The sequence below is a fragment of the Homalodisca vitripennis genome, chromosome 4, assembly GCF_021130785.1.
Source record: "Homalodisca vitripennis isolate AUS2020 chromosome 4, UT_GWSS_2.1, whole genome shotgun sequence".
Classification (NCBI taxonomy): domain Eukaryota; kingdom Metazoa; phylum Arthropoda; class Insecta; order Hemiptera; family Cicadellidae; genus Homalodisca; species Homalodisca vitripennis.
Window position 1 is genome coordinate 121,238,601 of NC_060210.1, and position 21,569 is coordinate 121,260,169.

Here is a 21,569-nt window from a genome sequence, read left to right on the forward strand (position 1 = left end):
AATTTCGCCTCAATAAAGAAGTGTTTCTATTCTGTTTTAATGCCTTCTGTTACAGTATTATGGTTACAAATTTAAAACTAGAACAAAACAACAGTTTTGTACTTTGATGTATGATTTTGCTTGGTTTCTAGAGGTACCTAATTAAAAAAATAACCAATTTTTGAAATAAAAATTAAGTTTACATTACAATTAATTGTGGCTAAACACAAGTTTGAAGTATGCAGCTATGGCAACTATCTTAAATCCAAACCTGATATTACTCTAGAACTTTTCAAAACCCAGGAAAAGAAAAAGGCAATTTTCTTTTAAATATTTTTTTATAAAATAAATAATAATTATCACATATACAAATATTTTTACACATAATGTTTAAACTATAATATCACTTGAGGTGTAATAACTCTTGCTGGTCATGTTATGCTATTTTTTTGTCTTATAATCTTGCTCAATCTGTTCGAGAGAGCGTCCCTCTGTCTCGGGCATGATGAAGTACAGGAACACGGTCCCTATGAAGCTGAGACTGCCGTACAGCAAGAAGACACCTCCTAGACCCAGGTTCATCTCCAGACCGAGGAATGTCTTTGTGCCAACGAAACCCAAGATATAAGAGGCTGCTGCTGCCACACCACTTGCAAAACTGCGCCCTCTACAAGTTACAGGAAATATTAACAAGTTGGTACCTTAAACTCAAGTTACGTATCAAGTCTAATTTAGTTGTAAGTTTCATTATTTTCATTAATCAACAAGTAAGAAACATATATTTTTTTATTTTGATAAACTATACAGATGCAATTAGTATCTCTGCCCCAGGAGGGTTCAATTCTGATTGGTTTTTACTTGCCGGTAAAACGTACACTGGCTTCAGCAAAAACCGATGTGTCACTTAAATCTGGGCAATCCAATGGATGGAAATCCACGAGCCACATCACTAACCAACCGCAAGTTGAGATATTGAGGTAAAATGAGGTTGTCAGTAGGTCCAGTTTACTGCAGAGGATGACTGTTTGAATGGGTGTGCCTCGCCTAAGTTGAAGAATTTTTCAAGCCAAAATATGAGTGAGAATTTTCTTCCCCGATCTTCTCTGGCTAATATTACTAGAAGATGATGGAACAGTGCTAGGCTCCCCTTCTTCCTAACTGAAGTGGCTGAGTTAGTGTCCATTATCCCTCCTCATGGGATCTTGACAGAAGGAGGCCCCAACTGTCAATGACACACATTCTGGATATCCTGTGACTTTGGAAGCAGTGCAAAGATCATTTTAGGACTAAGTACTATGACATGTTTCCTCATTTTCTTGTCCTAATGGAACATAAAACCTAATATTGATTTAGTTGAATGGAAATGGAAGTGAGCAAGAATTGTTTTCTCCATCTAATGATAGTTATATGACTATGATAATTTATCTTGTTTGTAAGAGTTATTAATACAGTTATTTCAAGTAAAAATAAACAAAATTGTTATGCACAGTAAAATTTATATTAGTATCTTTTAGTAGTACATGTCAGTATTACTTAATTATTTAAATAATAATAATCATTTACTAAAATAGTAATTGAAAAATTGGGGGGGGGGGTCCGGACCCTTTAGACTCCCCAGCTGGCTACATCCTTGCTACTGACAAAGAAAATAAAAGTGAACTCTTTACATTGTTCGATATCATAGACACCCAGACTTACAAAATATAGTGTAATCTAGGTGAAGAGTTATTCTCATTTTCACATTAGGTGCACAATTGAGTACACTACAATGTTTTAGACACGATTTCTAAGTACGGTGGAGCAACCGAGTTTTCTACCCATAACATAGATAACCCAGTCTTGATGAGACAATGTGAACACTTCTTCACCTAGATTACTCTATATTTGTAGTCTACGTGTCTCTGATGTCAAAACGATGTAAGGAGTTCATTTTGAGCTTCTTCATCACCAACTTTTCACTAATCACTTCAGACGAGCATGACTCCAGATTCCAAGAGTCAAGTCTGTGACAGTATCAGATTCTAGATGCTAAACTAAGAGGAATTTTAACTAGAGCTAAACTCAACATTGAATCAACTCTTAACCTTATGCCTTAAGAGCTGGATGTACTTGTAACCATATTTTTTTGGCCTCTTAAGAACAATGTTAAACTTTAAACACTTATTTATAGTTGTATGGAATATGGAGCAGATCTCAAGATTGCTTACTTCAGCTGGCTTTTAAGGTATTTCCCGAAGAAGATGATAGATTTTAAAGCTATATGTCTTCAAAGTGTTTTGTGCAGTGACATTGTAGGTACCTATTCTAACCATTCTGGGCCTTCAGGTATATGTTTGGTATATATTTATAACTTGTTCTGTTCTCAACTATAACTTTATGAAATTAATCACCATACATTTATTAGTTTATATTTATATGTATACTTTAACTTTTGTTCTAAGGCCTTTTTATTTTAAGGGTAGATTCCAAACCTCAAAATTTATTGTTCTATTTTCATAACATATAGCAATGGCAAATTCACAAACATGTTTTCCATCCAAATACTGTCATATAATGCCTATAATTTTTACTGTTACTTATTAAAGGATTATCATTTGTGGAAATTTTAAGTTTCATAAAAGCATACCTGAATGGAAAAACTTCACTGACAAGCATCCAAGGTACAGGAGCGACACCATAGCCTGTGAAGAACTGAAGCACCATGAACATGAGGAAAGGCAGCCAGCCGGACTGAGAGGGTGCTTGAGGTTCAGAGAACACAGTGTACAAGCCTGTCGTAGTGGTAGATATGGCACAGGCTAGCAGCGATATTAGTGCCATGGGTCGCTTGCCTGTCCATCGCACCGTCACCATGCACAAGATGTTGGCAGTGAACTGTATCACTGAGAACACCACCTAAAACAGGCAAATGACAACTAAGTACTTTTGGATTAAAATTGAAAAATATATGAGCTTTCAACAAGATGGTGCAATATGCCATATCCCAATAGTATGTGTGGAGTATGCAACTTTGATTGTGTTGCATCTAGAGTTCAGAGATTGTATTATTTTATGTTGCCGTGATATCATTTGGCTGCCAAGATCATAACTGGATAAATTTTCATAGAGGTTTCTAATGAGTCATGCTTGTGCTAATGAACCTGCAATTTTCGATCAAATGGAAGGAAACATTTAAGCAACAACAAACAAACAAACAGCTGAGGGTGGCAGGATATTAATATCACAGCCACATATACATAATACCTCTACAAATGTCTTCATCGCTTTCTTCTTCGGTCTCATGCTATATGCTACAATAATGATGTAACAATAATGATAATATTAGGTATAGTACAGAATTAATCTTTTACTCACAGTAGATCGATATGGGCTGACTGGAAAATCCAATTTCTCAAATATTTTAATCAAGTATGGCCTCATTGCCGTGATGCCTGAAGTATTCAAGAAGAAGAAGAAACCAATAACGAGACCCAAAGGCCGCAACATTTCAGGTCTCAAAAAGTCTTTCAGTCGTACTTTCCAGTCAGTCTCATGAACCCCTGTATTATCACAGTCACCTTTTTTCATATTAACTCCATTATTGTTGATTTGCAGATGCTTTGTGTTTGATGAATCTGCTAAATCAACAGTCACAAACTCACTAGTTTTTTCTGAGTCACTAGTTTTACTGATATCACCGTCACTCTTGACGTTGGGTGATAAACTGACAGAGTTCTTATCTCCTCTTTCTTCATCCTCAAGTGACACTTGGTTGGTGTACGCAGCTCGCTCTAGTTGTTCTGCTTGTGGTTTCCGAAGTTGGGACGACTCGCTGTAGCGGATCATCTCTGTGAGCTCTTGTCGCACAGCTCGTGGATCCACCCAGCCTCTCAGCCAACACAAAGCCTTCTCTGCCTCCTCCAGTCTGCCTCGGGACAGCAGCCATAGTGGAGTCTCAGGTACCTGGTAAAGGGTGGTTATACTTAGTCCCTTGAATACATATTTGATTATAATAGGTTATCCATAAGAGAATCTTTCAACTGGGGTTTAAATCAGTGATATTATGAAATGCAGTACGAACATGACTTATTCAAGTTTAAAGAAATTGACTTTGTGTTTTGGATACAAATTCTGCCTCAGTTGATAATAGGCTTAATCCAAGTAAACATAATCTAAAGTAATAATGTATAAAGAATTCTTTTAATTTTTCAGTTAGAGCTAAAATTAAACGTAATTCTTCAGTTAATTTTAAAAACATTGTGGTAACAAGACAAAAACTCACCGATATAAAACGAAAATTATTAGTTTTTGAAATATTATCTTTGTTATATTGTGTACTGTTAAATGAAGTCAATTTCAAAGTTTCCTAAAGAAATAACTTACTAAGAAAATTTGAAAATAAACATTTTCCTTTTTTTAGATAAACAAATAATCTGGCAAAATACAAATTATAACTTCTAAAATGGTAAAACTAATATCTAAGACCTTCTTAAATATTAAATTAGAATTATATTAAAATGTAACAATTCTATTAATATAAAAGTCAGAAATAGATTATGTTTCATATGGCACTACTGAAAACAAATATTACATCCTTATAAACTAACAATGTAAGTTAGTGACATATATAGAAAAGTATTTCGGAGGGAGGGAGGGAGGGGTGGGGGCTGACACATTGAATGCGTTTTTAAGTATAAAATGCCCTTCCAAATTAAGGGTTCAGGAATCTTCCCACAGGAAATTTTTGAACTTAAAGACCTCATAAATGAGTTCTAGCTTAAAACAAATTACTGTAATTTTAATGTCTGTCTTTAAACATTTCAATATACAGTATGTACCACCTGTAGTTGCTGCAACAAACGATATTTCAACAGTGTATTGTAATTATTGAATTAAAATGTTATGAATGTGCTTAAAAAAACTAAAAAAATCGAACCCTCCTGGGAGAAAAGTAAAGTTAGAATGTGTGAAGTAATTATTACTCTAGCAAATAATTTGTAATTGAGTATAAACAAGACATTTTTTACTTGTCACAAAATGACAAGCTCTTGATGCTATGGTTATCTTTTTTGTTGTGTCTTGGTTCTCTTAGAACAAGAAACTTAGAAATTGCACTTAGGCCTAAAAGGAACTTTGCACTGCTTCCAGAGTGACATGATATTCTAGATGGGTAAGGTTGGTGGGAGGGGCTGTTTCCTGTCTAAAAGGATTTCCATGAGAAAGGATTTTAGGCATTAAACTCAGTAATGTCTCCTTGGAAGAAGAAGAAGCTAGCTCTGTAGCAGTCTCTCCAGTCAAACTCGGCAGAGGGTGGCACACCTTATGTTTAGGTTAGTAACTGCCTTTAACACTTTGGAAGCCCCACCAACTCCAACAGTCATCCCCCTCAGTAGACTAGACCTATCGATCTACCCTTGCATTCCGATATCTTGACATTTGCGATTAGAATGTGTCGCTCTTGGACATCCATAGGGTTGCCCAGATTTGAGTGACGCATCGGTTTTAGCTGTATCCAGTGTAGGATCAACTGGAAGATAGTGAACTCTCCTGGGGAGTGGATGTCAATTGAACAAAGAGTCTGGATAACTGCCAAGGTGCAATTGCATAGTTGGATTGAGTACTTGCTTTAATTACACCACGCTGTTGTGGGATGACCATTAATTTGAGGATGTAGTTCAGATTAGTGTTTATTCCATTAATAGTGATGCTGCTCAGTTCAGCCACAAGTGATAGATAAATGCAGCAGCATTACTCTGCACTCAAGATGAGTAAGTAAAAAAATCCTACATTATCAGAGAGGTTATGAAGAAAATTGGTCTCACACAGCTGCCATAAGGAACACTATACTAGATCATAACAATGAAATCAAATCATGTACGTTTTAGTTTTGCAACTTTAACTCTAGTTATCAGATATAACAGCAATTATTGAAGTAAACGTATGACAAAATTGGATAAAATTTGAGTGTTGCTTCCAATATTATTTCATCACTGACAAATCCAAATTCTTGGATATAATCATACATTAAAGTACCTTTGTGTGAATACAACCCTGTGAATTCATATAGCATACATTGAATAAATGATCCCGATACTATTCCAGGCTTACCTTTAGCCTATGATAACACCAAAGTTCAAATTATTTGATGGAATAGTTTTTGTATTTACATAACAAATGATTTTATGTAGGGCTGTTCTTTCTAATACGCTTTTTAAATTTTCAGTTATGGTAATTCAAACTAGTTGTAATAAATTATACTCAATGAAAGACCAAATTGTTTTCGATAGATTTTTTTATACTAACTCGGCGTATTGCAGTAAACTGTCCTCATGTTAGCACTTAAGAAACCTTTCTTTAAAACTTCACCAAACATTACCATAGCCCCAAAACATCCCCTATTCCAAAGTTTATGGATATATCTATAGATGAAGGATCCTATATGACACAACACGTAAAAACGATAACTGACCAAAAAAGCCTAAACAAGTTGAAATTTTGTATAAAAACTTATCATATAAATATCTGAAATAAGTTTATTGTCTAGACCGGTATGCTGTTTTGTTCCAATATGGCAGCCGCTTAAACTAAAAAAATTCATAACTCCAAGGACGTAGCAAGCGAGGGGATCCAAGGGGTCCGGGCCCCCCCAAATTTTCAATTTTTTCAATAAATTTTATAGTAAACGATTATTTAAATAATTTAGTATTACTGGCATGTACTGCTGAAGGATTGTTCTCTACAAAAAAAACGGGTCAAGAACTTTTTAAGGGACAAAATGGGGCCTTACTCCCTGTCCACTACAGGAAAATATAATTTCGCTGGACATCCCAAAAATGTTTTCCTGGCTACATTCTTGCACAACTCTGTTATTTATCTAGGAAAAACAAGACATTTTCCTATATTTTTGCCCTCTTTTGTATCTTGAACAGGTCCCAAGATATCAATTACATGTCAATTCCATTAGAATTATATTATTCATATTTCAATTATTACAAAATCTTCTGACTGAGCCAGAAGGACTATGTTTTGCTGTGTTGTAAATTGCGTGCTGGAAAAAATATTTAAGAGTCCACAGAAGTCAGTACACAAAGTTACTAGCAACTGGGTAGTTGGGACATGGGAGCAAAAACTTATCAGTGATTTTGTTATTAACCCGTATCAGCCTATATCATAAAGTGAAAAATGAACAATCTGTGCGAGTGCTCAACGTATCCCTGTGTCCATACAACTACAGTGGATCCTCATGGGTTTATGAAGTGATACCTTCTTCTTAGTTAAACCTTGGCTCAATTCATATGAGGAACTGAATTTTTAAAATTATTTTATTGTTAATATTGTTGATAAAAAGATGCATAGTAGACATTAGCTATGGCTAAAAAGAACTACAGTGTCACTTTACACTTATAAGATACAAAAATTCTTGATATGATTGGGTCCAGCCTGTGGATTTACGTATTGAATGGATCAGCACATACCCTAAGGAGACTGATATCTCAAATCTTCTTGGGGTTTGTGCTGATCTTCACAAACCCCACAAGATGGGGGATGGGGAACTTCACTAGCCACTCAGATATCTCAAACTAAAGTTAATTTATTTATTGATTTTGCCTCAGTTTTGGAGTTATATCCCATAAATGTTAAAAAATTACAAGTAAAGTAAAGAGTTAAGAGATAAAAAAAAATTGTTACAAAGTTTATTCTGAGACGTAGAAATGATAGTAATGATTTATATACCATAACTGATGATACTACATGTTGTATGTGAAGTTCTCAGCATGAATCCTATGGAGATGAATATCTCAAACTATACAAAGCTTTAGTTGTGATATGGCGATGATTGTGATGATAGGCACACAACAACTGATTGCTGCTACGTGTTGCCAGTCTGTGAAGTTCCCCATTACTTAGATCAGTACGAACCCTAGAGAGCTGAATATCTCAAAGTACACAAAGCCTTACTTGTGATATGGCGATGATTGTGATGATAGGCACACAACAACTGATTGCTGCTACGTGTTGCCAGTCTGTGAAGTTCCCCATCGCGTAGATCAGCACGAACCCTAGAGAGACGAATATCCCAGCGTATGAAGTCAGGATACCTCTGAATCTGGGTTCGCTGATTTCACCAACGTAGGTTATAATTGGAGCTTCCATGAAACCCACACCTGGAACATTATAATGCAAATATAGTACAAAATACAATATTTTCTCTTAACATTAGATAATCTATATAAACTTTAATTGTAAAAATAAAAAACTTTTTTTAATAACTTGTTTTTAAGGAATTTTAAATATTTTTAAAGGATTTTTTTTCAGTTATGTTTTTAGACTACTTACACTTACATAATACATAATAGCTCAGAGAAAGTAATCAAATTATATGTAATAGCTAGGATATTTAAATGGTGAAATAAATGACTACACAATTTGGAGTGTTTAGAATGGTATTATGTTCTCTAAATATTTACAGAATTTTAAATTCAAATTCTTTACTGTCTTTATATATATATATATAGTTAACATTTATTTAGTTTTGTATTTGTTATACTCCAGGATAAATGTAATTGAAGGTAACTATTTTGGCAGTAGGAAGGTACGGCACATTAAAATGGACAAAATCCCTAACAAATTTTCACTTTTCTTACAAATTTTCATCATATTTATAGACTAATGAGAAGAAAGTGGGTTTCAATAAAATAATTAAATGCACAAATCTATATTACGACTACTCTTGTAAAGTTTCCAAGCATCATAATTAGTTACACAAGCATGTCTGTCACATTACACTCTCCTCACTGATCAAAGTGGCATCCATCTCAAAACTGAGAGTGAGAATGTTAGCACTTTTTAACAGAAATGTCTACAACTTAATGGTAAGTTACACCAATACAACCTGTAATAAATACCTAAGCCCATGATGATGATAGCAGTGAAGAGAGTGACCAGTGAGCTTGCAGAGTAGAACAGATACCAGCCGAAGATGTGGGGGACGTTGACCAGCAACATAGAGTACTTCCTACCCAATGGCTCCAGAACGATACCTGACAACACGCTGCCCAGGGGCTGGCATATGAACCCAATGCTACCTATGGAACATAACACTCAATGAGAACATTCCATAATACAATAAATGAAAACTTGGATGAGGTTATTTTATCACTTAGGATACAATCTCTCATGCAATACCTTTATTCTAAAAGAATCTTTACGTTTGTTTTCAGAGTGACATATCAGAGAGTACTACCATAGTATCACTAAAATAATGTATTCCGATATGTTTCTGCATTATAAACACTAATTTCCTACACATAATGTAGGGCAATGGTGGGAAGGGTTGGTTCAATAGGAATGTTAAGTTCAGCTCCAGTTTACCTTCCACTTATTGCAGGGTCTGAAGTCTAATGATTAACAGATTTGACTCCTGGAATCTGGAATCAACATCCAGTAGACTTCAGGCGTTGTAATAAGTGGAAGGTGAACTGGAGCTGAACTCAACATTCTTACTGAATCAACTCCTCCGTGATTTAAGACTGTCTGAAAAACATTGTAGTGCACTCAATTATGTAACTGATGAGACAATGAGAACACTACTTCATCTTGATTACATTTGTTTGTAGTCCAGATGTCTCTGATATCGAAACGATGTAGAGAGTTTGTTTTGAGCTTATTCATTACTGTCTGTTTTGGATCTCTTCAGATGGATGTTCATTCCAGATTCCAGGAGTCAAATCTGTCACAGTGTTAGACTTCAGATGCTGTAATTAGTAAACTTAACATTCTTACTAATTTCCTCCCTTTTTCTTCTGAAAATTAAAAAGCACTCAGCTTTTTAAGTCAACTGAATTCAAAATCCGACAAAACTATTGCTGTGTAATTTCATCAGCATATCCAGGAACCATAAGAGGCTTTTCTCCCAAAGCTATTCAAAATATTAATAATATTCTCTTGCAAGGATATTCTACTTTTTTGTTCTCTAAGGTCAAGAAGGTGAGAAACCTTTTGTTCCACTTTGTCCTATAAAGACTTTTGCATTTTCTTCCAGAGTGACAGGGTATTTAGGATGGATGAGGATAAGGGTAGGAGCAGCCCTCTGTCAGGAGATCTATGGTGAGGGATAGGCACTATATCCCAGTCATCTCTGAAGAAGGAAACATCCAGCTTTATTCCAGCTTCTCCAGTCAAAGTGGTCAGGGAACAGCACTCTCTCATGCCCAGGCCTAAAACACTGAAGGAGCTCCATCCACCCTAACAGTCATCTCCACAGTAGACCAGACTTATCCAAAATCCACCCCAATATCTTGACATACACGTTTAGTAATGTGCCACTTCTGGGCGGTTGGGGTTTTTTATATAGGGTTGTCCGTCTATAAGTGACACATCGGTTTTTGCATTAGGTCATAGTGTAGGTTCCACTGAAAGGTATAAACCTTACAGAAACGAATGTTCCTGAGGATTAGATCAAGTTTTGGATTAAGCAGAATAAATTATTCTGTTGGGATGAAAACATTTTTTTCTGTTGTATCAAATAGAGGTTTGACACATATGTATGTATTTAATTTAATTATGTAAATTGATGGGTTTTTACATACATACAACTTTTTTTAGTTATGGCGTCTTGTATAAAAAAAATACAGTGTTAAACATTCCACATTAAAAAATCACTTATGTTCTTACAACTAGGCCTATTATGACACTTTCTGGTTTGGAAATGAAAGTTCTGCAAATATTATTAATATGAGGCAATAAACAGTCTTTATAGCAGTAACGTTGTAAAAATTGACCTCAAATAGTTTAAAACTGTTAATTTGACATTTACAGATGATATTTTGCTCCAAGCATGAGATCTACTTTTTTTTTCTCAATGTATCAAAAGGAATAATTTTATATATTGAATGTCATTATCACTTTCAATTAACCAGATAAAAATTTTGTATTTAAAAATAATATACTAATTATTATTTGTCTAGATATAATACATGTATATAACATACATAACTACACAATAAAAATAAAATAAAACAATATAAAAAAGAAAACTTTAATAAATGTTGCTGAGAAGTACTTTAAAAGCGTAGTCTATTTTATAAAGTATATTAATTAACAAGCTATGAAAATTTATGCTAACACGAGATGTAAAGAGAGAGTTGCAAAGTTGGTCAAGGCTGTGAATGTTTTGTAACATTCTGTCCAGCCTCTGTATTGTTGAGGACTTCTTGTTAAATTTTAATTTTTTATGTCCAATATTAATGTATTATAAAAATTAAGTACATAAGTGTGTAAGTTGCTTGTAACTTGCATACATTTTTATATTATTGCATGTTTTTGAGATTATACATAACACAATGTTTAATCTCACATATGTGACAACTATTCTGTGTTGATCGCATTATATTTTCTAGTATAATGCGATCATAAGCACATTATACAGACCATGAATGGCATATTTAAGTCATATCAATATTTTTTAATTACTGCAAATCATTATGAATCAAATAAATGAAAAATATATTCCTTTAGGTAAAACAAGGTATGGGGTAAATTTAAAGTTAAAGTTTAGATCCAATAGTAATTTTAAGGGTATCACATGACATGCCTCACTCGGCAAAATCGTTAAATCACTACATAGGTAATTAAAAACATGTGAAAGCTGGATGATCTATTTGCTACAGATAACTGTCAAACAATAATTAACTTTGCAACACTACTGAATGCTGGAGAGATGATTCAAAACAACAAAAAACTGTTACTATATATAATTCTAAGTACAGATTAAGTAATATGTCATGTTGAAATAAGACGAGACAAAATGTGAATCAGTCTGGAAAATTAAATATTCATTTCTTAGCTAAAACTATTAAATAAGTTAAAACTGTTAAAGTTTAAAAACGTTTTTAAAGTGACAAAATTTTGACCATCCAGAATTTAACAATACCCATGTATATTACTTTACCACAGCATGAATTACATCATGTTAGTCATTTAGAGGCATGATCTATTCTTATACATTCATGTGGACCTTACTTAATAAATAACTAGAAAGAAAGTTAAAAGATAAATGAATAAGTTACACCAAGTTAAAAGGATCTAGAAGTTTGGCAGCACTTACCAAACCATGATGCTTGTGTGGTGCTAAAAGACAGTCCAGATTTCGCCTTGAGTAAAACTGGAATGACAATCGTGGGAAATGCAATCGTCATTCCCAGGTCGAGTAGTATGAGATTTTTAGCTGTACTTGCCAATACCTGAACAGAAATATTAGATTAGTGGATTATGATGGATGCTCAGGAATGCTGTAAAATATGTTTGTCTCCTGTAGAGTTTGATAGCATTCCACAATAGAAGTTCAGCTGCAGAATTCCTGAACATGAGCAAGACAGAATTGGACTAGGGCAGACTAATGGTCTGTTGTCACCCAAATCAATGAATGCAATACTGGTAATTTAATAACAGTTTCATTTGGGAGGCATTAACAATTTATAACTGCATAGCGAATTGTACATTGTAAGGATCACAAAATTTCGAAGATGCCATTGTTAATGCTACAAAAATAGAGCACAACTCTAAAGGATATTTGTGACCTATATGTAGAGTTACATTTTAACATGTAACATTAACCCATATAGTACTAGGATTCTAATCCTATATAGGACAGCTTAATTTGGTGTATTAACTGTCTTTAGTCATAATAGTAACAATAATGATGGCAATGTCCAATAAACTGTTATCCTTTCAAATCATCCATCTTCTACAATAAACTCTCATTCTTTAATTAATTTAAAGACAAACATTCCTCCAAAAATACAATGTTTATTTTTTAGAGGTTTTTCAGTGTCAAAGAAAACATCATCAAACCCACAACTGAATTTCAGCCGTGGATCTAATAACGTTTTCTTTGAAAACAAAATGTCTAACAAAATAAAAATGATATTATTGAAGGGTTTGTTTTTAAATAAATAAGAGAATTCCAATAACAAAGGAGCCTCTACAATGTAGAGAATTCTGTTCTATCAATATACTATACTCATATAATATAGTGATAGTATGGGAGAAAACCAGACACTAAAAAATTTAATTTAAACCAAAAATGCACAAATTTATTCTGGGATCTAAACTAATTATTCTTAAGTCATAGAATATACTCGTAGTTAATTATTAGCATTTAAGGAAGATTTCCAGGAGTTATGTACATCTTCGCCGACTAGGTTTACCAAATGAACATGACAGCTAATAAGAAGTTCCTCGTCTTTTCAGTTTCCAATGTACTAACAAGGCTTCTTAACTAAGGTTGCATACATAATTTCATGTTTATAGCTCATTTCTTTCTAATAGGCTAGGTCAAGTCTTGTGACTGTACTCCAGTGTGTTTTGAAATTTATTTTATTTTCAGATTTTCTCATTGCCATCATGATTATCCATGAGACCCGTGTAAAAGTGTTCAGGAAAGCTCAGCCAAATTCAGACATGAACCATTATCGAACTCAGTGTTCCTTGTATATCAATGAAATTCATGAAAAGTTCGTTTTCAAGATATCATGTGCACAAAAACAGAAATGAAATATTTTCCAGCCTCCTTATGACAGGCTTCGCTAACGTTCAGCCAATTAGTCTACCAGACGTTACATGAGGACATAAAGTCTCTTTCCTTTGAAAGTCAGTAGGACACTCTAGGGTTTAACAACCAGAAATTCCAGAAGGAATCTAATTCATAATGACACATTCAACATTTGTAATTAAACTTGTTTAAGTACTATCTCACCAGACAGTATCAGGAACTTGGTAATTAATAGGCGTGATTGCCTCCAAATAACCACTTAGGCCTTCAATACTAACTAGCCAACTTTTAGCACTATACAGCCGATGCAGCCTGAGTAATGAATATAAAAATATCAGGATGGAATGCCTTACCATCCTCTGGATTTTCCACAAATTATACTGTATGATTGGTAATAACAATAGACTATTGTTAATTGTTAATGACTATAAAGCTAGCTAATGTAAGACGCACGTAATTAGTTAGAAGTCATTTTAAGCGCTGTTGTCAGTTGCCATATCGCTGCTGATCACCAGTTATTCCCACCATGACGTGTGACATGATCACAAAATATCCGCTTGATTTATGTGTTGTCTACAAAACAAAAAGTTGCCACTCAAAGAGTCATATAGGGGCTAAATGCATATTCTGTACATTATTATTTTTGCTGAGCATTGGCATAGTATCTCATTCAACAGGCTAGAAAAATATCAATTCACTTTCTGTGCGCACAATATTTCAAGAACGAACCAACCTACAAATTTGAAATTTTTAGGAAGCTTCATTTGTATATAGGCAACATTGAGTTAGATGACGGTGTATCAAAGATGGGTTTATTTGTTCAAGAGCTAGTAAATTACATTTGTCAGAAAGTTTTCAGGTTTTAATAAGTATCTTCAAAAATGTAATAATTTGAATTTTTTTATTTGGCTCTACCCTGTTATTGACATTTTTTTATAAATAGTTATATTAAGGTTGATTTCAGGAAGAAATTTAAATTACGACTACTATAATATTAATGTTCCTTGTAAATTCTAGTAATAATGTAAGGGAATTTGTATTGAAACTGTGATAATTTTGTTTTATGGTAAAACACGAGATAATTTTATACTGCACAGTTGGATATGTATCTTGCTAGTAGGATACACATTTGTTAAGTGGCGTATTCTAAAAAAGAATTATGAAGTCTATCTTTACACTGTCTTTACCATAAAGGAAAAAGTGTCCATAAACTACTTTAAGAAATCATGTATTTGTCAACTCAAAAAAGATAAATATAGCCTTATCCTCCTTTAACTTTCCATTTATGTTTTCCTTGAAACAGACATTTTATGTCTGTTTAACTGATAGTGTGGAAGTTCTTGTAGTTAAAACCAATGTAAATCACATATAACCCTCCCCCCTCTAACATGAGACTGTATAAGTGCAATAAAAATGCTTATTGATTAATGATCTGAATGTGTTTTATCTTTTAAAAGAATTTTAATACCACCAGGTTAGTTTTTACTTTTATGTGTTTTTATAAGATATTTGGATTGCGAATTTAAAACTATCACTATTTTGACAGTTAGGGTTATATTAAGATGAATAAATATACATGCCAAATCACAGCAATGTAACTAAAACCATTTAGGAGTTATGAGTGTTCAAGGATAAACGTAGACAGATGGAAAACTAAGCAAAAATAGCCTCTTCATACGTAATATTAATTTCTTATTTATTTCAATCTGAGTCATTACCCAGTTAATGTTAACAGATTTACCGGTACTGATATACTTTATATAGGGACATAATTATACATGGTACATATACAAAGATAGCCAAACTAATTGTATGGATGTTTTCAAATTTCACTTTTAAATGGTTTCCCTATGCCTCGTAGGTTACCAATTTAAATAAAAGATATCCCCAGTTTTTCACTTTTGAAGAACGCATTACTGATATTTCGAACGTACCTGAGGCAATGCCTGCCTGAAGGTACTGACGTGCTTGACTTGTCCATGTTCCTTGAGATCCTTCTCCTCCTGTACCTGCTTCTGCTGAATGAACTGTTTTGTACATACCTGTGGCAATGCCTGCCTGAAGGTACTGACGTGCTTGACTTGTCCATGTTCCTTGAGATCCTTCTCCTACTGTGCCTGGTTCTCATGGATGAACTGTATGGTACATACCTGAGGGAATGCCTGCCTGAAGGTACTGACGTGCTTGACTTGTCCATGTTCCTTGAGACCCTTCTCCTATTGTGCCTGCTTCTCCTGGATGAACTGTTTGTATGTACCTGAGGCAATGTCTCCCTGAAGGTACTGACGTGCTTGACTTGTCCATGTTCCTTGAGACCCTTCTCCTATTGTGCCTGCTTCTCCTGGATGAACTGTTTGTATGTACCTGAGGCAATGTCTCCCTGAAGGTACTGACGTGCTTGACTTGTCCATGTTCCTTGAGATCCTTCTCCTATTGTGCCTGCTTCTCCTGGATGAACTGTTTGTATGTACCTGAGGCAATGTCTCCCTGAAGGTACTGACGTGCTTGACTTGTCCATGTTCCTTGAGATCCTTCTCCTCATGTGCCTGCTTCTCCTGGATGAACTGTTTTGTACGTACCTGTGGCAATGCCTGCCTGAAGGTACTGACGTGCTTGACTTGTCCATGTTCCTTGAGATCCTTCTCCTCCTGTGCCTGCTTCTCCTGGATGAACTGTTCGGCTGCCACAGACCTCTGGTCTCTCTTGGTCCTGTAACATATCGTGCAATCCTTCAGTTCATGTGGGGACACAATGTGAAGTTGTGTTACTGTAGTCATAATTTAAAATTAAGATTACACAATATATCATTGCAGACATAGTGTAAGCAAACCAATATAGGACGACATTCCTTCCCCAAAATACGAGAATTTTAAAAAGTCAAATGTATTCAATGAGATGGTGGCATATCACATTGTCCTGATATAACAATGCCTTAAATTCCTTTACTAAATACAGCAATGCTGCATATCCCCCAAAATTAAGAAACATTTGAAACATTAAAGTCGTTTATGGAATGATTTATGATCAGGCAATATTAATTGTACCAATAAACACTGTTTAAAATTACTCTATCCAAAATAAGAGAACAAATATTAATAAATAACCAAACAAACCAAATATTTAAATATTTGGAAAGCTATTCATTGACAATACGATGATAAACATTAATAATATGATTTAACATTTTCAACAATTTTGATTATTGTTAAAATCTAGTTGAGTGGTCAATTAATAATAAAGAATATACTAGAACTAAATTCTTATGTTACTTAAAACAAAATTAAATTGTAAATCAACTCTCATTTAAATTATTTAAAATTGGTACAGTTATCATAGGGGAAGGTGTACCTTTGACCGTATTGTACCTTTGACCATGCAAGCTTGTGGTGCTATCTAGCAGTGTTAACTGAAGATCATATGTTTAGTGCAAAGCTTGTCCACCAGAGGCACTGCTCATCCTGCATAAGAAGCTGAATGTGTTATGGTGATCATCTAATAAATTGATTTCTACTTTTATCACTCAAAAGTAAGTATTTTTACTCTTACTCTCTGTCTAATAACTTTTGTTGTATTTATCTTAGACCGGTGCAACAAAAAGCTAATCATTTATTAACTATTTAAAAACTATATTTGAAAGTTTTAAAATGGTGCTACTAACCTAAAAATAGTAGTGTAGTCTTGAAAAATATTTGACCATGTGTTGTACCTTTGACCACCATCAGGTGTTGTTCCTTTGACCAGGTCAAAGGTACAATACTCACATTTAAAAAAGTAGTAATTAACTAAATAGCCTAGTTTTAAATATTAACACAAAAGTATTTTGTTTTTTGAGCCCTTCTTGCAGTGCTATTTTGTACGACTTTCTGTCAAGTTTTTTTCTACGCTCTGGCGATAATGTTTTTTACTTTACTTTGTTCTTTGAAAAGGTTTGGCGTCCTTTCATCATCCTTTGTTCTTTGTACCTCATCACATACCAATAGCTCTACGTTAATGCTAATCAAATTGTTAATAATGCTGTTGCTTTGTTTTAGACAGTTGGAGTGCTTCCAAGATGCCAAGAAGTAAAACAGGAGTAAAACGAAAACCAATTAACAAGGAGGATATTGAGACTGCCATTGCTTTTATCCTCTCGAAGAAGATGACTATTGGGGAGGCGTCAAGACACTTTAACCTAAAGAAGCCTACAGTAATTTTCCACCTCAACAAACACAGACAGTCAGGTAGTAGTAATTCTACTTATTCATATATTCCTAAAACACCTAAGAAGGTGTTCAATGAGAGTGAAGAGGAGTTACTTCTTCAGTATTTGACAATGGCAGCTGACATGCATTACGGTCTCACTAAATGCCAGATAATGCGTTTAGCTTATGATTTTGCCAAAGCAAATAATAAAGTCATGGATCCATCATGGACTGCCAACAAAAGTGCTGGAAAACAGTGGCTGAGAGATTTTCACAAGAAGTATAATGATAAACTATCTCTTCGGAAACCTCAAGCCACTAGTTTGGCTCAAGCCTCTGCATTTAACAAAGAAACTGTTGCAGCTGTCTTCAGTAACTATAAAAAGGTTCTTGAGCGTCATCCATTCCAACCTAGTGAAATATGGAACTGTGATGAAACCGGAGTGAGCACGGTCCATGAGCCTCCAAAAGTTCTTGCCCGAAAAGGGAAAAAGCAAGTCGGAGGAATGACCTCAGGCAAGAGAGGATCTACCGTAACAATCATTACAGCAGTAAGTGCTTCTGGCAACCACATTCCACCTCTTTTTGTATTCCCAAGAGTAAATTTTAAACAATTTATGCTAAATGGAGCACCTCCGGGGTCAATTGGAGCTGCGAATCCCTCTGGTTGGTCCAACGAATCCATCTTCTTACAGTTTTTCAATCATTTTATCAACCATGTAAGACCAAGTAAAGAAAGGCCAGCTCTTTTGTTGCTGGATAACCATGAATCTCATGTCTCGATTCCTGTTATAGATATGGCTAAAGCAAATGGCGTTACTCTTATGACGTTCCATCCTCATACTAGTCATAAGATGCAGCCTTTGGACAGAGGTGTGTTTGGGCCATTTAAAACTTTTTACCACCAGGAGGCCAATAATTGGATGATAAATCCAGGCAATGCTGGAAAACCTATAACTATTTATGATGTTCCAAAACTGGCTGGCAATGTCTACACCAGAGCTGTAACCCCAAGTAATATAATTAAGGGATTTAAAGTTTCGGGCTTTGTTCCATTTAATGAAAATACTTTTCAAGAAGAAGACTTTCTTCCATCAGCTGTTACCGACAGACCATTGCCATTGCCATTGCAAGAACCTGAAGGAGCTAGTAAAATTCCTTGTGCTGTAGAAAGTACTCCATCAATAAGCCAACCTCTAAATGGACCAAATAGTCCACTTAACTTACCATCAGCCTTAATTGTAGTTTCTCCGGAAGATATCAGACCTTTTCCAAAGGCACAGCCAAAAAATGTGACACGAAAAGGTCGGCCCAAAGGAAAATCTAAAATTCTAACTGACACACCTGAAAAACAAGCATTGGAGGCTGCCAAACTGCAAAAGATATCTAGACCTAAGACGTCAGTTAGGCCTAAACAAGGCAAAAAGAATTCTGGACCTTGCACAAAAAAAGTGAAAAAAAATCTATTTGAATCTCATAATGGTAGTTCTGAGTCGGACATAGAGATTTCATCTGGTCAAAGTGATCTTAATTTTTCTGATGATAGTTGGATTAATGAAGTATCTGAAGAGCCAGTTCTTTCTTTTGAAGGAAAAGATTTATCTAAGGGGGTTTTTGTTCTTGTTAACATAACAACCAAGAAAACCTCAAAGTATTTTGTGGCTGAAATACATGAAGTGGATGATGAAGACTTAAAAGTACAGTTTTTAAAAAGAAAGCCTAGTAGTTCATCTTTTATTAAGGAAGATTACAACATATATGATATCCCAATACAAGATGTTGTGGCTAAGCTACCAGATCCAAAAGTAGCTGGAGGATCTACCCGACTAAAGGATCGCTTGAAATTTGAAGTTAATTTTGAAAACAATAATGTAGAATAACCAGTAATTAACTATCTGAAAATGTTCAATATGTTTAAATTTTGTAATCTTGAATAAATGTTTCTTTTTTAATGTAAAGTGTTGTTATTTAGTAACCTAGTCAAAGGTACAACACCCCCTGGTCAAAGGTACAACATGTTGTTGTACTTTTGACCACCATGTAAAGAAATTTTCAAAAATAAAGAAAAATTCGTTAGATCTATATAAAAAATTTAAATGGTCTGGAATAGGTGGGGAACATAGTAAACATTATTTTAATATAAAAAAGTCTACATTACAGAAAAATTAAAGGCTACAAAAATACAGAACTGAAAATTGGTCAAAGGTACAACACCTTCCCCTACTCTTAATTCATAAATATACACATAAATTATTGCAATTAGACCATATAGGAACAAAACAGCAATGTTGAGACAATAGAGGTGCGATGTAATTGTATCCGTCTTTCAGTTTCCCAGTCATAGAGCTTGATGGAATTGCAAACAAAAACAATAGTATCTCTTCCTTCCTGTGAACATGTATTTTAAATGACTTAATGTGGGAACCCATTATTCTAGAATCTGATCACGAGAAATTGTAAATGAGTTCAAGCCAGTGAACATTTAACTTAGCTAATCACCCATGCAGGATGGATGGGCACACGCATATCTGGTGATCAACTTATTGCACCTAAGTCCAGAAATACAGCTGCTTTGGACCCGAATCCAATTGTGACTCTCCAAAGAATCCGAGAAATGAGACCCAAACTTACTAAGAAACTTCCTGCGCTCTGTTAAGATCGAAGTCCGTGCCAAGCAACATTACTGAGGACCAGTAGCGTAGCCAGAAATTTCGTTCGGGGGGTCCGAAAATTTGGGTCCGAAACCGGGTGATCCGGGTGACGTTTTTGTGTGTTATTTGCCAATGAGTTCACTGGTAAAAGTTAAATACCCAAAAATATGGAGCCTTAGTAACTAGCCTTATAGAAATTGGAAAGATGTAATAGGCAAATTCAACTCTCATACCAACTCTAGAACCACAAATTTTTCTTGTATAGCTACAGAAACTTTACGAAGTTCGATTCTGGCCGAGTAGAAGGAACCAAAGTGATGTTGGATTCACTGGATAAGAAAGAAAAGGAAACAAAACAGAGCTTCACTCAAGCGTATAATTGACACAACTATATTCTGTGGAGAAAATGAAATACCCCTTCGGGGACATTGGGCCGCTTGGACGGCCGAAAATTCATTAGAAAAGAAGGGCAATTTTTCGAGCGTTGTTCGAGTACAGATCAGATCAAACTAACGTTCGGAAACCTTACCTCAATCAGAAGAAAAAGAACAAAACAGAGCTTCACTCAAGCGTATAATTGACACAACTATATTCTGTGGAGAAAATGAAATACCCCTTCGGGGACATTGGGCCACTGACGGCCGAAAACCCCCTCGAAAAGGAGGGCAAAATTTTCGAGTGTTGCTCGGGTACAGATCAAACTAACTGTCGGAAAATGCACCGGAAAAAACTCTACTGATTAGAAGTTCGGCTGTTTTGGATTTCACTGATTGAGGTATTTATGAATGAGTTATAATGACGATTTTTTGTATCATTACACTGTAGACGAGTATCTAATTATCGGGGGGAAAATTCTCAACTTTCGGTCGGAAATAAAAATACACCTGAAAAACTCTAATGATTAGAACTTCAACTACTTCAGACTTCAGTTATTGAGGTAAACGTGGTATTTTTGATTGAGTTAGGACGACGATTTTTGTTATCATTAACCTGTACTCGACTATCTATATAATTATCGAGAAAAAAAATCACTTTCGGTCGGTAAATACCTAAGAAAAGCTCTCTACAGATTCAAGTTTTGACGATTTTTGGATTTCACTGGTTGAGGTAAAAGTGGTACTTATATGTTAGGATATTGATTTTAGGTATTAATTCAACGCAGACTAATAAATATATAATTATCGAGAAAAAAAGAACAAAAATAATCACTTCCGATCGGAATATACT

At 34.7% G+C, this 21,569-nt stretch overlaps 1 protein-coding gene across 3 annotated transcripts in view; it reads right to left on the reverse strand.

Moving 5' to 3' along the window:
* Positions 1–298: 298 nt before the first annotated feature.
* The window catches only part of LOC124360067 (facilitated trehalose transporter Tret1-like), a 62,564-nt gene continuing 41,293 nt past the window's right edge, over positions 299–21,569 (reverse strand). The window contains exons 2-8 of one of the 3 annotated variants that reach the window (XM_046813331.1): positions 16,090–16,219; positions 12,065–12,200; positions 8,865–9,044; positions 7,918–8,123; positions 3,334–3,921; positions 2,606–2,874; positions 299–646 (exon numbers count right to left, since the gene is read on the reverse strand). In XM_046813331.1, the coding sequence (XP_046669287.1) occupies positions 421–646; positions 2,606–2,874; positions 3,334–3,921; positions 7,918–8,123; positions 8,865–9,044; positions 12,065–12,200; positions 16,090–16,219 (1,735 nt within the window). In that variant the 3' untranslated portion in view covers positions 299–420. The other 2 variants (XM_046813332.1, XM_046813333.1) reach the window with 2 other exon arrangements.